This window comes from Xyrauchen texanus, chromosome 9 (genome assembly GCF_025860055.1).
Source record: "Xyrauchen texanus isolate HMW12.3.18 chromosome 9, RBS_HiC_50CHRs, whole genome shotgun sequence".
Taxonomy (NCBI): domain Eukaryota; kingdom Metazoa; phylum Chordata; class Actinopteri; order Cypriniformes; family Catostomidae; genus Xyrauchen; species Xyrauchen texanus.
The window spans coordinates 23,120,074-23,139,176 of record NC_068284.1 but is presented as its reverse complement, the minus strand read 5'-3'; the positions used below and the strand labels follow the sequence as shown (position 1 = coordinate 23,139,176).

General features: G+C 36.9%; 1 protein-coding gene across 1 annotated transcript; it reads right to left on the bottom strand.

Moving 5' to 3' along the window:
- Nucleotides 1-718: 718 nt before the first annotated feature.
- LOC127649483 (angiopoietin-related protein 4-like) lies at nt 719-6,531 on the bottom strand. The gene is made up of 7 exons (XM_052134590.1): nt 5,954-6,531; nt 5,195-5,305; nt 5,018-5,108; nt 2,780-2,893; nt 2,500-2,595; nt 1,911-2,189; nt 719-1,809 (listed from the first exon to the last, which is right to left on the bottom strand). The coding sequence occupies exons 1-7, from the start codon at nt 6,458-6,460 to the stop codon at nt 1,625-1,627; spliced, it is 1,383 nt and encodes a 460-aa protein (XP_051990550.1). The 5' UTR covers nt 6,461-6,531; the 3' UTR covers nt 719-1,624.
- Between the last annotated feature and the right edge of the window lie 12,572 nt (nt 6,532-19,103).

The window sequence follows — 19,103 nt, the reverse complement described above, 5'->3', positions numbered from 1 at the left end:
ACATTAAGAAATTCCCTTAGGTGTGAAACATTGAGTGTGACACTCGGAAGCCAATGCATCTTACTTATTTAAAGTGGAGACAGCAGAATAAGCCGATTTTCGTTAAGTATGGTTCACGTGTAGTTTAGACCTCATGACACTACACCTTTAGGAACATTTAAGGACATGGTCATCATTATTTCAGTTCAAACAAAAGAGTCCGAGAATCATATCTTTCATGTGATTTTATAAGTTTGTTTTATGAATGCTTGTTGACTGTCTACAAGATCTCTACCATCTATATAGGCAATGTAAATAGGGATCCAATGGAGCATATTTGATATAATATCCAACCTTGCAATTATAAGTAAAGAAAATGTTCTTATCTAATTTGGAATCAAACAAACTTTACACTTCCATGGCTTTTTTACTTCACTTCATTTCACCACGGTGAGGATGAGTTATGTGTATATTTTGCAGCCACCTGCTAAATTATTTTCATTACTGTAATTCTTGGCTCTGGGGCACTGTGCAAGCTTGAGCACTGTCAAGACATTCCTCTATTACCTGCCATCTTAGCAGTGTTTAAAATGCACTTAACCCTTAGGTTTGATTAGAGCTATATACATCTGCTTAATCTTCGTCTTTACACCTGAGACTGAACTGATCAAGCCTATTATGCTTTAATGGTAGACCATTTTTAAAATGCAAGATGTGAACATCAATGACAATGACAGGCTTTTTAAATAAAATTAATCTTTATTGGTCCCTTTATTAAGACCAAACCCTTTTATAAAAACAATAACAAAATGTTTGACTTCTTTGAGAAACATATAAATTATAAGTAAAAGAAAAGAAATACATAATGATTTGTACAACATTTAAATAATATGGGAATCAGAGCATGACCTTTCGAAGTTGGCAAAAATAAAGCTACTAAGAAAATGTATGTTTCAGTTATTTACAGAGAAGTGACAGCTATAGACATTTAAAGACAGTCAATGTGACTGAGAAAATTAATCTCCACAGGAACTCCTCCTTTAGATATGATTTCAAGACAGGAAAAGACACAAGTAGTATTAGATCATTTAAGCTTTTGAAAGATAGCATGTGTTCCAGAAAATAACTTGCATACTTGTGCACTTGAAATGATGGACAGGCAGCAAATCTCTCAATGGTCTGCAGATCTACTAATGCATGTCTTTGTCTGTGGATAATGCCTTAAGATAAACAGTGCCTTTACAATAAGCATTTTCAAAAGTACTGACTCAAGCTTCTTTAGCTTATTTGGTCCACATTTTAGAGACAATAGGTTATTTAGTGAGTTCTGTCAAATTCAGTGGCCTGCACCATACAATACATGCTGCTTCTTGCAGAGCTCCAGGTATATTTAGTTCTTACCACTCTCATTAGATAAGTCATTTTTTTGCTCAGTCAGTGTCCACCCATCTCACATCTTCATAGACGTTCATAACTCAGACTTCACCTGTCTGTTCTAACAAACAATCTGAAGATTGGAAGGCACTCCTAACAGAGCATTAAATCTTTTCAGCACCAGTCAGTTAGTTTGGGAGTTTATGAATGGTAATTTCCTCCACCCATATCATTGGTTAAGGTCTCTTGCATGATAGGTTCAGAGTTGAACTTATGACTTGTTCTCAATCTCAGCTGGTGCAATCATCATGGTGGTAGTTTTCAGCGGGTGGTAACGACCACGCCAAGTTTTCCAGAACACTCCTTGTTTTCTCTGGTGCCTTTGCTTTGGTGCAGGGGTTACAAAATACCTGCCATTGAGGTTAGCGTGACCGCAGTTGCTAAACCACCAACCACCTGAAAAGCAAAAAGGAAACCTATTAGAATGATGAAGACACACATTTTATGGCCCATGACAATATAAATATTCCTCAATAAAAAACAAACTAACGTCTTACCTGAAAGTTGTTTGGCACAGTTGAGATCGTTCTTCAGGTCGTTGTCTTTGTCACGGGTGGAAAAGGGAACTCCGGATGCTTCAGTGGACAGAAAGCTCTCCAGGTTTCCAGCAGGCCTCTCCAGGATATGCAAAGAATAGTTCCTCTCCTCACCATTCAGATGGAAAAGGTACGTGATGTTTTGACTCTCATCCCTCCAGTCAGAAAACTGAACCTTGAGGATGTAGTTGCCACCTTTGGACACAGAGTGGATCTTCTCCAGACCGAGCCAGAACTCACCTGAAAGTAACAAGGAACATTTTAGAACGATTATATAAACTCAAACTTGTAGTTTATGACTAGGACAGGAGATTTAGTCACTCTGTAATTAAACAATTTAAGGGCATTAAGGGTCTGGGATTTGACAGTGTTTCCCTCTCCAATCAGGATTGATCTCATCCTCTATTCTTAATCTGGCTACATCCCTACATAAGTGGGTAAATCACGTCTTAATCAAAGTGTGTGCTGAGAGTGAAGATTCTCTGTTACATGCAAAGTTGGGGCAGTTTCTTGTGTCCTGCAATTAACACAAATAACATTGGATTCTTACCATTCAGGCTCCCGAAGCCAGTCTGATAGGCCTGCCATAGTTTATCAAAATCTACAGATCCATCCTGCCGTCTCTGGATGACTGTCCATCCACCATCTGTAGACAAGATCACAAAGCATGAGGATTACAGAGTGCCATATATTGGGGGGTTGGGGAGGCAACAGGGAACGGCTAGCCCATGCTTTAACAACAAAGAAGCCTTTAGATATCATGCATCAAGATCTTCCTTTAATGATCATCTAAGTTGATGAGTGAAATGGTAGTGAGATGTCCCTCTTACCGGGTGTCATTTCACAGAAGACCTCAAAAGGCCGCGAGTCAGATGGTTGGATGGTGTACAACCCGCTTGAGGTCTCACCCCTCAGGAACAACTCATGACAGTCAGAGGCCATTGCTGAAAGACACAAAAACACAAACACGTTCACTCATCTAGAAATAATCTGTATCCAAGCCCGTATTCAAATAGTTGGCATGGACTGGAAGCTACTCATGTGACCAGAATAAGTGTTTATCTCATTGTTTAATAGCAAACAAAATTCTTATCTCAAACTCAGAACCTTGAACTTCCATGTACCCAGAAACCAACTTGGAGTTTGTTTTAAATTCCAGGGCAATAGTCCAAATCTTTTGACGTGTTGTTCTTAAACAAATACCTATCTGAAAAAATTATTTATCCCTGCTTGGTCAGACGCTGGTATGTAGCTTGCTCAGTTACACAGTGCCATATGGGCGCTATGCTGTTTACCTCTTTCAGCCAAGATATCCCCTTGTAAACATTTGCCCAATAAAAACAATTTCAGATGTGAGTATTAAGTACAATTGAGGGTGTAAACATGACCTTTCCCCCAGTTCCCAAACAGAGACTTCCCTCAGTGCAATATATTACACAGAGCTCTGTGAGCATTCCTTGCTCCCTGCCCCCTCTAGTCCAGCCCTCCACACGTCCTTCACGTGCACAGCACCCCTCTGCTGACATCACAATGCATGGACAGCGAGTGATCCAGGAATGCCAAGGCTGCTACTACTATTTGAGACCCTAGTGCATGGCCCTTAAGGGGCTGTATCGGATGCAAGGCAGATGCCAAAAAACAAATGTGTTTGGCTCCTGTGTTGTTTATCCTCATAAAGTAGGACAACCTACATTCATGGACAATAATGATCCTCTGCATATATACAAGATATATTTTCAGATTTATATGTTTATTAATGTCAATTAATGTAGTGAGATAGGCTAGGTTTTATTTGTTTTCCAAAAAATACTAAACTAATTATTGGCACAGATTTAATTCAAACCATATGGCATTAAGTGTTCTTCTCAAGTCTGGCACACTTCTCATACACTACAAATGGAGTGTCTGAGTAGAAGAAGGTGGGGCAGAAGGGGGATAGTCTGACTCTGACAGATCTAGGGTAAAGGTTACATGTTTTCTAAGAGAAATTACATGTTTTTTCAAAGTGGTCTCCAAATGTCAGGGAAAGTCTGTATAAGGTTTAAGGTCCAAAAATATGCACTCCCTACTTTATGGTTTTCACTGGACTAGAGCCAAGAAATCTAATCTAAGGTACAGGATATACTATATCTGAAAAAAACAACAACTCCCCAGCTCTTGGTCAGATTTGCAACAAATCTGCAACAAGCCTCTTTGTGACCCTGAGTTAACACAGTCCGAGACTGATGAACTCTCACACAATTGGAAGCCGTCCTGGGAAACTGTTTCTTTTAAAGGATTCTTTGGACCCACCGATGTCAGAACTTGCTATGAGAGGCTTTATTGTGTTCTTTTGGATGACTGCTCTGTTGCCTCATTCAATGTGTTTCAACCATGTTCACCTTTCACCTACTTAGACAACAGTGTTTCTCTAAAACAGGGGAGTTTCTTTTAAATCTAAAATTTTCATCCTTTTAAATCTACACTAACTTGGTCACATTTTTTAAACATTATTTATTCTTTCAATCAGGCACTTTCTAGATCTTTTCTGTGCATTTTGAAGAAACATTAAGGATGATCTTCCCCCTAACTGGCAATGTTCCACCTTAATTACATCTCAATAACAGTCATAGTAATGTAAATGTGCAAAACAAGTGGCACAAGTTCCAGCATGCTTTTGACTCTAATAAAGAAAATCGCCTTGACCTGTATATGTTTGTCAGTATAGCTACAATGTTATTGACTACAAGGCCACATATTAATGCATCCCTTATCACACAATATATATATATAGCCTGTTTAAGATTTACACATTTCAATTTCATAACAAAATTCCATCTAATTGATTTTTGTAAAGTTTAACTAAATTAAATAAATACAACTTAAAACAGTTACTTTTTAAACGTACTTTTAATTTTATTAAAGATTTCTGACTTTGATGGAATTTTGCTATGAAATTTAAATGCGTAAATCTAAATAATAATAATAATAATAATAATAATAATAATAATAATAGTAATAGTTTTAGTGCAAGATCATAATTGTATAAATTGTAAAGGTGTCGTGTAATAATAGACAGATTGACTTACCAACAGGTGAGTCTCGCTGTTCAGAGCTCATTTTCAGTTGGGTGTCATCCTCCTTCCGTTTCAGAGAAGATCGTTCATTTCTCATGTGAATCTAGTGCACATAACATACAATATTATGGATATGTAGCAATAGACTTCATATGAATATCTTTAATATATGTATATTCAAATTTGTACCTGGTTTTGGAGGGTTCGAATGCGAATATTTTGCTTGTCCAGTTTTTCTTGCTGTTGCTTGATACGTTCAACCAGGTCATCAATGCGCTTATTTTGCGCCTCTAGCATCCACTGAAATATAGATAGTTTACAGTTAGTCTTTTAAATCTTACCAAGTGACTTTTTTCAAACACAAATCGTCTGATACGATAATCTAGGCTCGACCATTAAAATTGCGTATTTTCTGGTATAACCGGTCATGCATCATCTTTTCAGTCGACAGGGACTTTCTTCTGTGTTATGTAACAGTAGCGGGAACTCGCGAAATTTTAGCAGATAATAAAAAACGTTTTGCATGTGAAATGCATTATGGTCAGTTCAGGTTGTTTCCTCCTGAATCGCCTCAACAGACTTCAAAACAGACCTTCCATGTGGTCACTACGTGATATTTTTTTTGGTCTGGACTCTGCACACGAATAGCTGCTACCTTGCACGTACAGCACAACTTTGAGTCCAAGCTATAAAGCGGTGCTCACGCCCACACGCGTATCTGCAGTATCCTCGTATCCGCCCTGTTCTGTCTGTTAGAACTCTAAGCTTTTTTGAAAATATTAAAATATTCAAATCATTAATATTTACTTAATTTAGAATGTAAACAACTAACAAACAGAAGTATGCATACTAAGGTCTAAGTTAGAGCTGTTTGTATGAGTAAAATTACTTAACATGGCAGCCTTCCCTTATTTACTTATTATCATTGAAGTGAGGTTTTGCACATACCTGAATAATCCGGGCATCACTGTTGTTGGCTTTGCCAGCTTCCAGACCCTCTCCTTGCAGCATGCCATCTATTTTTTCTTCCAGCTTATTCATCCGCTCATGGTCCTTCTGTCTGTCTCTGAGCAGTTCCTCTGTTTTCTCCTGCAGACCCGTGGACACATTTAGGACCAGACTCTCATTTTCTTCCAGGTTCTGGGCTTTGGCTTTCAGTGTTTCGCTGTCTTCCTGCAGGCGCTGAGTCAGCTTTCCAAGCTCAGAGACAGTGACGTTGAAGACCTTCATCTTGATGGTGATGTCTCTCATCTGGCCTTTGGTCTTGTCCACATGCTCCTTAAGACCCTGACCGAGCTGCAGCAATCCATGTGCAAGCACATTGACATCATCCCATGGTGCATACTGAACTCTCTTCTCTTTCCCGGCAGCAGTTCCCCTCCTCTCCATTGGGAAGCTTGTCCCCGAGCTAGCCAAGACGGTGATGCATAGCAGATTTGCCAGTGGTACCTTCATCTTGCTTGATTTGTGTCTGTGGTTGTCTTGTTGTGGAGACCAGCAAGCTGTCGCAGTATTCTCAAGATCACAAGCTCATGCTGTTGAAGAACTAACTCAGCTTTATACCCTGGCTGAGCAGTCTAGGGCATTCTGATTGGCTGACCATCTGGAGGGAGTGTGTCTGCTCAAGTTTCAGAACCCCCCAAACCATATTTGCTTCTATCCACCATGATGTAAAAATGGACATAGTTACAACCAGAAAGTCTGTTGATTTAAAAAAAGAAAAATCACGATTTTATACGATTGTAGGATTAGCTACTAAACAGCAATAATGAAAATCAAGCAAATTAATTGATCTGTATGTTATTGCCATTTCTGTGCTTAAACATTTTGACTTTTGATAGTAGATAGCCTGATTGTCATTAATTTGCAGTTTCACTTTTGGTATTTAATTAGAGTCAAACTGTCCAACTATTAACGTGTGGGTGTAAATACTTGCTAAAAATCTTATGAATAGGTTTCTCGTTTCATTTCTCTTTGTTCCATCCTTCTCCCTGTACATTTCCAAATAGATGAGATTGAGAGAAAATATGTCTCGTCTATAGGAAAATATGTTGTTTATTTGCTAAGGATTAACTTCTGGGTTTTCCCGGTATGAAGTCATTGTGGTGCAGAGGCTTATGTGTGGAGAGACGAGGAGAACGTGCTGTGGCTGAGAGCTCGGTCTAAGGTGGTCTGTTCCACTGTGAGCAAAGAACAGTGTGAGAATTAGGGGAAAGTTCACACTCACAGAAAGGCAGCATTTAATGGAGGTTTCTGAAGACTAGGCTCAGTTACCTCCCAGGATCACGCAGATGATGCCTGAGAATTTGCCTCGCCCTTATAAAAGGAATAATCCTCTGTTTTGGTGGTTTTGTCTTCTGATACAAAGTTGTATGTGTTTGTTTCAGTAGGGTGAAATAAAGGTACAGGTTTTACAGAGTTTATAATTCAGCATTTAGAAGCTTTTTGGTTTTCAGAGAAAGATTTGCATGTTTTTACAGTGATTGTACTTGGTCATGGTCAAAACAGGATTTGAAGGATTATTTGTATATGTGGAACAGGTGCCAAGACTTTATTGTTGGTGAACCTGAAGTCAGTCTCGTATTATATATCTAATCAAACTGAGATCAGACATGGGTGTCTTTAACATTTAACTGACCTATAAGTTGACAATTTTACAAACAATCCCTAAATGCACTTAATAACTCAAAACTTTGCAGAAAATGTAATTAAGCCACACAAAATTAAATAGCTTAATGCCTGTATAAACTACATACTGGTGAAACACTCTTCACATGAATTTCTGGCCTACAGATGGGTCAAAAATGTTCAGAAACGGCCCTGCAATCACCATACTAATCACGTTACCTGTTATTGTTTTAACAGCGCTCTTGATATTTTTGCTGACTGTTTGTTTAGTGCCTGCATAAGAACCAAGGATGACAAAGCTTGCTTGCATAATCATTATGGTAGCTCCAGTAAGATAGGCTGTGAAGGATATCCTAAATCAATTAGTGATTATTATATGACCCACATCTCTTCTTAATGAAGGGTCTTATCACTTGGTCATCAGTAATCGATTTTAATGTACGCATCATAGGCGAGGCTCAATGTATGCAGTTCTCCTCGCTCAAGTCTTTTGAGATACTGAATAGCCCCAAAGAGAGCCATTAGCATACGAATGTAAAAGATATTCAGTATCTGGCATTTCTATGAGTTCCCAGAAACACTGATGACAGCAGTTAGTCATACACCACAATCTTGCTGCCGGAACCACAAGAACAGCTGCATCTTTAACTCTAAGATGTGTCGATCCCAGCAGCAGGATGACCTTTTACCCAAATTCTAAATGTGCAACATCTGCATCACAGAAGAAAACTCAGATTTATGTGAAAGAGACACTATGGGTGGAAAAGCCATGATGTCTTGAGGAAATGTTAATATAATCATAGTCGTGTTGAAATAAATGTAAAATAAAATGGTTTTCAAACTGAATTTCTTTCTCTTGAGGAATTTAGTTCAATCCAGTGGTTTCCAGAAACTTTAATGGACAACACATCCTGCCCTTGTTAGTTGTCACATGAACAGATGAATCCTTTCTCTTCTTTGGATCTTCCTTATTCTGTTTAATATGAAAACTTTTGACCAATACATTTCTATAAGTTTTTAAGTTTCAATGTTTAGCCAATAAGTTATTTTAGAGCTGGGCTCTAAACTAAAAAAATATATTCACTATAGAAATGACTATGACTTTTTAAGATTTATTACTTTCCACTAGTTTTCTAGGCCTGGATATCTCAATTTTATTGTGGGAACCCTGTATTATCCATGTAGATTTGATAACCTCATTAACTGAGAAACCATATGGAATATTTGTACTTTTAAAAAGTACAAAACTTGGCAAAAAGGTGATGAACATTTTGAAAAACAAAGAAATAGTGTCCAAGTTATTATTTAAGTAATGGAACTTAAAATGTACATTTTCCCCTTGTACATTCATATACACTCAATACAATTGTACAGAGTGATTATCTGAGTTACCATAGCCTTTCTATTACTCAAACAAGTCTGGCCATTCTCCGTTGACCTCTTACATCAACAAGGCATTTCTGTCCACAGAACTGCCGCTCACTGGATTTTAGCTCAGTTCTTGTTTTTAGCACCAATCTTAGTAAACTCTAGAGACTGATGTGTGTGAAAATCCCAGGAGATCAGCAGTTACAGAAATACTCAAACCAGCCTGCCTGGCACCAATAATCATGCCACAGTCAAAATCATTGAGATAAAAATTTCTTCCCCATTCTAATGGTTGATGTAAACATTAATTGAAGCACCTGATCTGTATCTGCTTGATTTGATACATTGCACTGTTACCACACGATTGGCTGATTAGATAATCACATGAATAAGTAGGTGTATAGGTGGTACTATGAAGTGCTATAATAAAATCTTGCTGTTGATGAAAGAAAAATATAATTGACATGTAATATGTCTACTATCTTTAAATAAGATGTTTGCCTTCAATGTTTCATGCTCCTGAAGGCCAAGTTCATAAACACTTTGATTTACCATGTGTAATACAAAAAAGTATATTTGCAGGAAAAAATGTAAATACACTCTTTCTGCGTCCGAAATTGCGTACTGTCAAAGTATGTACTGTATTTGATGAAGGACACACTTCTCAGCCGATAAAACAGCACATTCTTTAATTATGTATGTGAGTGTAGGGGCCTGGGTAGCTCAGCGAGTATTGACTACCACCCATGGAGTCGCGACTTCGAATCCAGGACGTGCTGAGTGACTCCAGCCAGGTCTCCTAAGCAACCAAATTGGCCCGAATGCTATGGAGGGTAGAGTTACATGGGGTAACCTCCTCGTGGTCATGATTATTGGTTCATGCTCTCAATGGGGTGTGTGGTAAGTTGTGTGTGGATAGCGGAGAGTAGCATGAGCCTCCTGTGCTGTGAGTCTCCGCGGTGTCATGCACAGCGAGCCACGTGATAAGATGCACGGATTGACTGTCTCAGAAGCGGAGGCAACTGAGATTTGTCCTCCTCCACCCGGATTGAGGTGAGTAACCACGCCACCACGAGAATTGGGCATTCCAAATTGGGAGAAAATGGGATAAAAAATTATAAAAATAAATTATGTATGTGAGTAGTGTGAATAAATTCCAGATATACTTCATCTGGGAAAGTGAGTATTGACCTGGGAACCAAATATATGTATATATATATAATATTGTAAGGGGGTTAATGGAAAGGAGGAGGCGAGAACTGGCTTGTCAATATAAATAATATTTAATTAAACTCAAAACCAAAACACACAAACATAAACACACACACATGACAGACATGCCCATAATTCTCTCTCTCTCGAACCGGCGTCACCGGCCGCCTTTATCCCTCACGCGCCCCATCAGGCCGATTTGGGGCCTGGGCGTGCGATATTCTAGCCAGGCCCGCCCCCCTCCGCTCCACAAATATATATATAATAACAACAACTGTTAAAAAATATATACTCTGGTTTTGTAAAACAAGAAACATTTCAGCACAAGAAACAACTTTCTTGGCATACACTCACCTACCACTTTATTATGTACACCTGTGCACCTTTTTATTTACGTGATTATCTAATCAGCCAATCGTGTGGCATAAAATCATGCAGCTATGGGTCAGGAGCTTCAGTTAATGTTCACATCAACCATCAGAATGGGAAAAAAAATTTGAACTTGAGTATTTCTGTAACTGCTGATCTACTGAGATTTTCACACACAACAGTCTCTAGAGTTTACTCAGAATGGTGCCAAAAACATGTGAGTGGCAATTCTGTGGACAGAAACGCCTTGTTGATGAGAGAGGTCAACGGAGAATGGCTAGACTGGTTTGAGCAGACAGAAAGGCTATGGTAACTCTGATAACCACTCTGTACAATTGTAGTAGGCAGAATAGCATATCAGAATGCTCAACATGTCGAACCTTGAAGTGCATGGTCTACAATAGCAGAACACCACGTCGGGTTCCACTTCTGTCTGCCAAAAACAGAAAGCGGAGCCTGCAGTGGGCACTGTTAAAGACTGGATAGCATAGCCTGGTCTGATGAATCTCAATTTCTGCTGAGGTACAGCCCTGTGCACACTTGTACCTAATAAAGTGGTCTGTGAGAATATCACTTACAATTGAAAAGAGCTACCTGATTCGCGGTTCACTGCTGCTCTTTTAAATTCAGCATTATGAATGTGATGTTTCCTCTGCTCCTGTGGGATTATGGAATCGTTAAGTGTCCAGTCGATCTCCACTTCAGAATATCATTCAGGAAATAGAAGGTCATCCGGGTATTTATCGCTTACTATTTTAATCAGACATACTACTCCATTGGCATTCTGTTTTTGGCATACTATATAGTAGGGAAGTATGGATATTTGGAAGCAGTGTCATTCATTTTTCTTTTTTTATAAAGTAAAATCTTCAACCAGAGTAGGCGACTGCATCATAACCATGGCCATCCATGCATTCTGTACACATGACTCAGTTTTAATTGGACCTGTCTTTTTCCAGGTTACCTAAAACAGGAAATTCTTTTGTTTGTTGTTCATTGCATATATCCATACCAAGATGAACAATGGCATATCAGCATGTATACTGAAACCATGCAGTTGGATATCTAACAGTAAATATACCAAGCATTCAGTCATAAGATTTTTAGTGTCACAGTGCTGTTACCCTCTTCTGCATGTAGGGATTTTGGTATTTCTGTTAACGTGACAAAATTTCTGTTATGTGCGAAACCACATCCAACTTGAGCAATAGCAGTGTGACTATGACACAAGATAAAATACTATTCAGATTTCTCCAGAAGTTACTTTTTATATAGTTACTACACTTAAGCGTGCTACCAATTCATTATAATGATAAATGTTATTGAGTATGAAAAGTTTTTAACTCAGAACAGAACTCGACAACTCCAGAACATTTTGTTCTGACTGTCTTGCACATTTAACTGCATCTGGGCATGTGTTCAGCCATGTACGTGCTTGAATGGTGAGAGTTTTGGGGCTGGGTTGTCTAGAGAGAATGTTCTCCTGCCTCCTTGTGGTTAAATATGAGGGTTATCTATCCACAGCCCAAAACTTATGGAGACTCATCAATGCCTGGCCTTCATCATCACCCCAAGGTTGAATGCTTCTTTACATTACACTTCTGAAGCACTGAAAAAGAACTAATTCCCTCTCTGGCAAGAACACATGGGGTGGAAATAGCCTGCTGTGAATTCTACCTCTGTGTTCTTTATGTACTTTTACAAATCTAATTATCTAAATGTGACTATTGTTGTGTTTCCTCACCATTTTGCTTATAGCGTTTCCTCAGGTCGCCTTTGATGCAAAGGCATAGTATATTCAAATACTTGTTGAAATGCATACTAGTCATCTTCAGTGGGCTTACTTCAACAGTTTGACACACAGGGTCTTAATATCACAATTGTTTTGCTGGGAAATATTTTTAGCAACCTTATCTCTACCGTATGCTGCAAAAGAATTAATTCCATTAACATGACCAATTAACAAATGCATTATCAAAATTAATTCAAATTAGATTGATTGTAATTTCTCTCCTATGTGATGTGAAATGAAACAAAATACAGCGATACAACAGAACATGTAACATCAATGAATGAACATAATAAAAATGTAGTTTGATATGTACAGGGTGAGTTCTTTGGGTGGGTTTTAGTAGTGCAGTAGCAAGGTAACAAAATACACTATAGACAACAGCATGGTCAATATACATTATGAATGATACACCCAAAATACACAATAGACGGTATACATCATCTAATGTCAGTACGTTTTTCTTGATTTATTACATCTTACATATATAGTGTTTATTTTTTAAAATTAATCATTCTTACATAAGTAATCTTGTTTTGATTTGTATTGTACATTGTACATTCTTCAGTGGCAATCCTTGACCACTCTATGGTCATAAATTCATATTTCCCCCACACATGTGTAGCTTTTATTCCCTTTGTAAATGTTTAATGATTTATCTTTTACAACACAACAAATATACTGCCATCCAGAAAACATCAGCATGAAAATATGAAAAGAATAAGCTGCTTAACATTTCATAAAGAATTTAATTAAATAAACTGTGTCAGAAATCCTGAAAAATTAGGTTTCACATTGGCATTTTACAGTACATTGAAATTATGAGTCAAACGCATAAATTAGGTTCTGTTTCTGTATAACTCTGAAAGCTCTGTTTCCTGTTTACTTTGAGAGTCAAAGTCAAAATCATTGTGTGGTATATGAGCAGGCTGTGTTTGTCCATTGATGTAAGATCAGATTAAATTTGATGACCAATTTATGCAGAAATCAAGGTAAATTCAAAGGGTTCACTTTCTTCTAGACTAACAGATTCAGCTATACATCTTGGTTACTTCAGTATGAACAAGCAGGCATACTGAAGACTACTTGATAGCATTTCAGTCAGTTATATTGACAGTATTTGTACTCAAACACATATTTGCTGAATAATACTATACTGATGTATTATTTTACTATTTTATAAAACATATAATTGATATAACATTTTATAATATAATAAAATGAATACACACTCAACATAACACCACACATAACATAACTGAATGGGCATTGGAAATATCTGATGCCTGCATGAGTTCAGAATGTGAATAAGCAATGAAACAGCTGTTCAGTTTACTTAATTAAAATGGACTAAATCAACACAATTCTAGATAATTTTTTCACAGCTTGATTTCATTGTGTTCTATCCAATTAAATTTGTAAAATTTAAGTTTACTTAATCAATTTCAGTTGGGACCACATGAGTACTTTTGGTAGCATTAATGAAACTAGGCAGTGGATTTCCATTTGCCAGCATGCTTTGCATGAGACTGGATGGGGTGAACAAATGTTGAAATGAAGTGCTATTTTATGCATTTTTGAGAAAAATTAGAATAGGATGAGATTCGTTTATGTCACGTTTTCATGTGTTTTTGTTCATGTCTTTTATTTTGTAAATTCATTCTTTGTTCCTGCCATGTTTTCATGTGTTTTGTTCTCATTGTTTCCTTGTTATGTTACTGGCATGTGACCTCTTCATTGGTCTATGATTAATAGTCTTGTTATCAGTTCTGTTTTATCATTGGTTCTTGTTTCATTGCCTTGTTTTCATGTTCATTAGTTTAGTCTTGTCATCAGTTGTCTCTGTCTTGTAGTTACCCATGTTCATGTATTTAAGTCCTCATGTTTGCCATTGTCATTTGACAAGTATTGTAACATTGTGTCAAGTCAAGTCGTTTATCTTTGTTTTGGATTCACATTTTTGGACATCACTCATGTAAATAAATTGCACTTGGGTTGTCACACTTCATGTCTTGAACTTGCCTACACGTTCCAGTTGATGTTTAACGTTCTATTATATTGGTATTTAAAAAGAGTGTCTATATAGGCTGAAGTTTTGAGTGTTACCATTGGCACTTGTGCTTAGGTTTAGGATGGACTTTCTCTTTCAAATGATCTTTGATTCAAGTTCTACTTCACTCTATAAACAGTTATAGACAGTGCAACATTTTCACTGTCCTTACATTTGCTAACATGGCATATACGTGCTAATGATTAATAAAAATTAATTAAATTAATTAAAAAATAAATTAAGTTGGACCATCATAAGAAAATGTATTAAATTAAACAATAGTACATTTAGTTTGACAAACCTAATGAAGTTGAGTTAAACCTACTTTAATACATTGATTTTAACTAATCCAACTAAATTATGCTGGCTGAATGAAACTGATTTAATCTGAAAGAAAGAAACGAGACTGGAGGTGTTGGTAGAGTTGCCCTGTGTTACTTGTATAAACATACTATGTTTGTCTATTGTTGTGATGCAATAACACAATAATTTCACTATGTTTATGGCTCTCATCCACACTGGAGTGACACTGATAACGCAGACTTTCAAAAACGCTCTCCATAACAACATACTTTTGAAAACAATGACATTAAGAAACTGTAAACTTTTACAAACTTAAACGATTTAGTAAGGACGTGGCCTTCTTTAAAAATCACATCATTTTATGACCAAAATGAAATTCAGGTCAGTCAAAAAGGTTCACATTTTTTTTTTCATTGAACTGTAATGTCTTAAGAGTGTAAACTGTTTTTCACTGTTGGTGAAAAGCTGATTTTGTTGTTCACTCCTGACATACTGAATTTTCAAGATACTTTTTATATGCAAGCTTCACTCCTTTCTTTAAGAATAATATCATACAGGATGAGCTGTGCACTCACTGAATAACCAGTTTCAACTAGTCATTTGTAAAGATATGGCTAGTGCATAACATTAATGTCTTCAGAGTGAATGTAAAGACAAGTAGGCATACCAGCACAGATAAAAGTATACTTTTTTGAGGACTCGAAAATATTCAGAAAGGTTTTGCTTTGAAACTGACATCTTGTGTTGTCAAAGGCGATCACATAAATGATTTGTTTAGTTGGTAATTAGCTAATGTTTGACAGTGGTGTTCAGTCTGGTAGATTAATGATTAGATGCTTTGAGTTTCTGTAAACATGCCTTTCCCCTGATGCTCTGTCAGCTCAAGAAGCAGGTTGCAGCTCATCACCAACCTTCCCATCAGTGAAAGTTTTTCAATATGTTTTAAAACACTTGTTTGAACCTATTTAACTTTTTGAACATCTGCTAAACTCAACCCCCAATGACTTAAAAAAAAAAATAAACAACAAGGGAATTTTTAACCTTTAGCCCCTAAAAAGACAAGAGGCAAAACAAATGGAAAGCTGGGACTGTGCAAGCAGTGCATTTTTCCATGATCTGCAGAAATGATATGCCACATGTCTATACATATTCCAGAGGAACATTGTAGGAACTGGAATCTTGGAATTTCGAGAAGGTAATGACATAGGATGTCCAGAAAATATTTTATTGATCCAGACATATACAAAATACAGGGTACTTCTCAGATAGCATTTAGATAACTGTTATGTAAAAATGTAGGTCAAGAACAAGAATGCAAATGAGTCATGCATTCATAATGCCAATCATGCTCTTTGCCTTCCTGTATATGGACTACTGCTTCCATTCAGAGGTTCCTTATTCTGTCTAACATTTCTGGTAAACATTGCAATATGAGCTCAAGCACGCTCATGTAAATTCGTTTTAAGAGCTTGTGTTTGACATACAGAAGAGATATCTTTATTTATGTGAAATGGTTATATTCTTATACATGTGCAGACACTTAAATAACTGAACTACAACTACACTTAATTAGCATATTATTACATCCACTGGAAGGGTTGTGCATAAAGTCTCTGTGATCTAAGGCAAAAACAGTACAATAAAAGTGATGTTAAGAGCATAGACTTATTTTCAACAGATAAAGCAGCATTGTCACTTGTGCTTTTTTCTTTTTTGTAAGGCCATGTGTTGTCTAATCAGGCTTGTTTGTGGCCCGCAATTCAAAACCTTATCAGGCGCACCATAACATTAGAATAGCCCTTGAACTTTGCCTTATTTCCCATGTTTTCAAAAAATAAATAAAAACATACTTAAATCTTACTTAAAAACATATTGCTGTTGTCTTCAGACAAAACAAGAAATTCAATTTAAGAGCAAAGTATTATGTTCCTCTGATTGAAACCTGCGCACATATTAATGTTGCTGCCACTTAAAAATAGCTCTTGGGCTGAACTTGATTCACTCGTGGAAAGTGGTCCCACATTTGGAAATGACTTTTCTTAACTTTAAATGAATATGTAATCTCAACACAAACATTTTTATTTAGAAAAAACCAAAATAAGGTAAAGCCAACAAAATTAGACATGTCAAAACTCAAATAAATCTCTTCTATTTCTTTATGTATTAACTAGTGAATGTTAGCATGCTAATTACATGCTGGTTGGAAGCAATACAGAGTGTAATTTAGTATATATGCTATGGTTAGCACAGCAATTGCTCAACAAAGCGAGCAATCAATTTCATGTGTGACATCGACCTGTCCTCATCGTTAGCTCAAGCTCCACTCTTCTCCATAAAGGTAACCCCCAAAACTCCAACATAACAGAAACTTTTCTAAATCTCAACATAGCAAAACATTAAACACAAACAAGTATCGACCGTTCTTTCACAAATACACACAAAATATCAAGTCCCCCTGAAAAGCAAACTGGAAAATGGAAATGCCCCTTGCCCAGTTTCATCAATGCTATATTAACACCACAAAGAATAGTCATGTAGTCCCAACTCAAATGGATTAAGAAAACTTCCATTTAAAAACTTTTAAAGGATAGAATACAATTAAACCAAAATTGTGTAGATTTAGTTCATTTGAATTAAGCTAATTGAACAAGCAGAATTTTTTTTTTTTTTTGAGTGCATGAGATTTCAATTATCAAGCTCCAGTAGATAACCAAACCGATTAATTGTGGAACATTTTGATACAGCTGGGACCAGAATGCTATGTTTCACAGTCAAGTCTTTTCCTTAAAAGTTCCTTTTGGGCACATTACTGAGGTCAAAGGGTGCTCCATGCATCCTACAGTAACCTCTGTGCTCTGTAAAAATGATTAAAACTGTCCTTGGGGCCTCCACTGTTAAAAATGAACATCATAAAAAAGGGTCAGTCACAGAGCCAGCAGCAGTAAATCACTGTGGTTTCCTGTAGTACTGCACCACTACAATGTGCTCTCTTTACCAGCACAAAGGAAACAGGGAAGGGTCAGGCCTCTCTGCTCATTGACCCAAGTGAAACTCAATGCTCCAGTGGCATTCAACGGATGTAGACTTTGACACACAGCTGCCCTACTTAGACTGCACAAAGGTTGCGTGTCTGTGATGTAACAGGTTGATTCTAACATTTATATTTGAAGTGGTTCTTTTAAAAAGAAGTACTTAAAAAGAAATTAAAACTTGAAGTACAGATGGGGATTACATTTATATCATGGTTGGAAGACCCCACTGCATATGGCATATATTACATAAGCCTATTTAATAATTCAACTACAGTTTACAGTCAGTCATCTTTATAGTAAAATAAATCCTGAATAGACAATCAAGATCCTAACACAAATCTAAGGGGTCTTGTTTACCCAGGATGGCTTATTTTTGCTGACGATAGATTATCCCACTTATTACATGACTATACTTGCTAAATAATTAAATAAATGGGTATGAAATACTGATTTAAGTAAAAATATTATGTGGTAAGAAAAAAGTCATGAAACTAGCACAACTGTGCAAGAAATCAATTGCCCAGTCAATTATACTGTTAAGCGTTCATTATAAGAACATGTAACTTCACTGCACACTGCTGATTGACCAATCAGAAGAATCAATTATTTAGAGAACTGTGTAATAATAGAGAATAATAACATTTGGCAAAAGATGTGATCAAATGTCTGTCAACAAAAACATTCTACATCCATGTTGATCCCTTTTCTCTTGTATTTATTCACCACCATGATGTGACCTGCAGATGCCTAACCTTGGCCAGTTTGGCCAACAGTCACCCCTGTTATTTTTCCCTGAGAGGAAGATGAGCGCTCAGCGACATCAAGAGAGGGAGGGGGGATTTGTATCTGGTAAACATGCTTGCTATGCCATGCTCTAATCTGCTATGAAGAGACATGCCCTCATGCCAGATCACAATGCATAAATAGGACACAGAATTTCTTGCAAAAGTTTCTCACCTTTATTCCTTCTGTTCAAATATTGTTGGAGGCAGTTCAACAGGAATTTAAATATGTGTAACACAATTCAAAAGAACTGTTTGTAATGTATTATGATATTGTAAGAGTAACAATTGGGTATACAGACCTCATTCTTAGATGTGGAATTTAAAACGCAATAGGTCAACAGTGTCAGCAAACATGGCTGTGTGAAAAGAAACTTACGTTTTCTTAACTGAGCAAAGTAATTTGAAATGACCTAGTACTTTGGCCCAGTTCAAACAGCTATTTGCGTTTGTGTAAATACAAACAAAGGCTTGTATTTGTTTCACCCTTAGTTTATACATGAATAAACCCAATATTTGTGATTCATAGAAAGAAAAGTGCTATCAAGGTAATAATACATTGCAC

What these genes read in the sequence shown, in the direction of transcription:
- LOC127649483 (XM_052134590.1), bottom strand. Translation starts at nt 6,460, where the DNA reads ATGAAGGTACCACTGGCAAATCTGCTATGCATCACCGTCTTGGCTAGC. An exon ending in ACAGCGAGACTCACCTGTTG is followed by an intron (nt 2,894 to 5,017) that starts GTAAGTCAATCT and finishes TGTGTCTTTCAG; the next exon opens with CAATGGCCTCTGACTGTCAT. An exon ending in CTTCTGTGAAATGACACCCG is followed by an intron (nt 2,596 to 2,779) that starts GTAAGAGGGACA and finishes TCTTGTCTACAG; the next exon opens with ATGGTGGATGGACAGTCATC.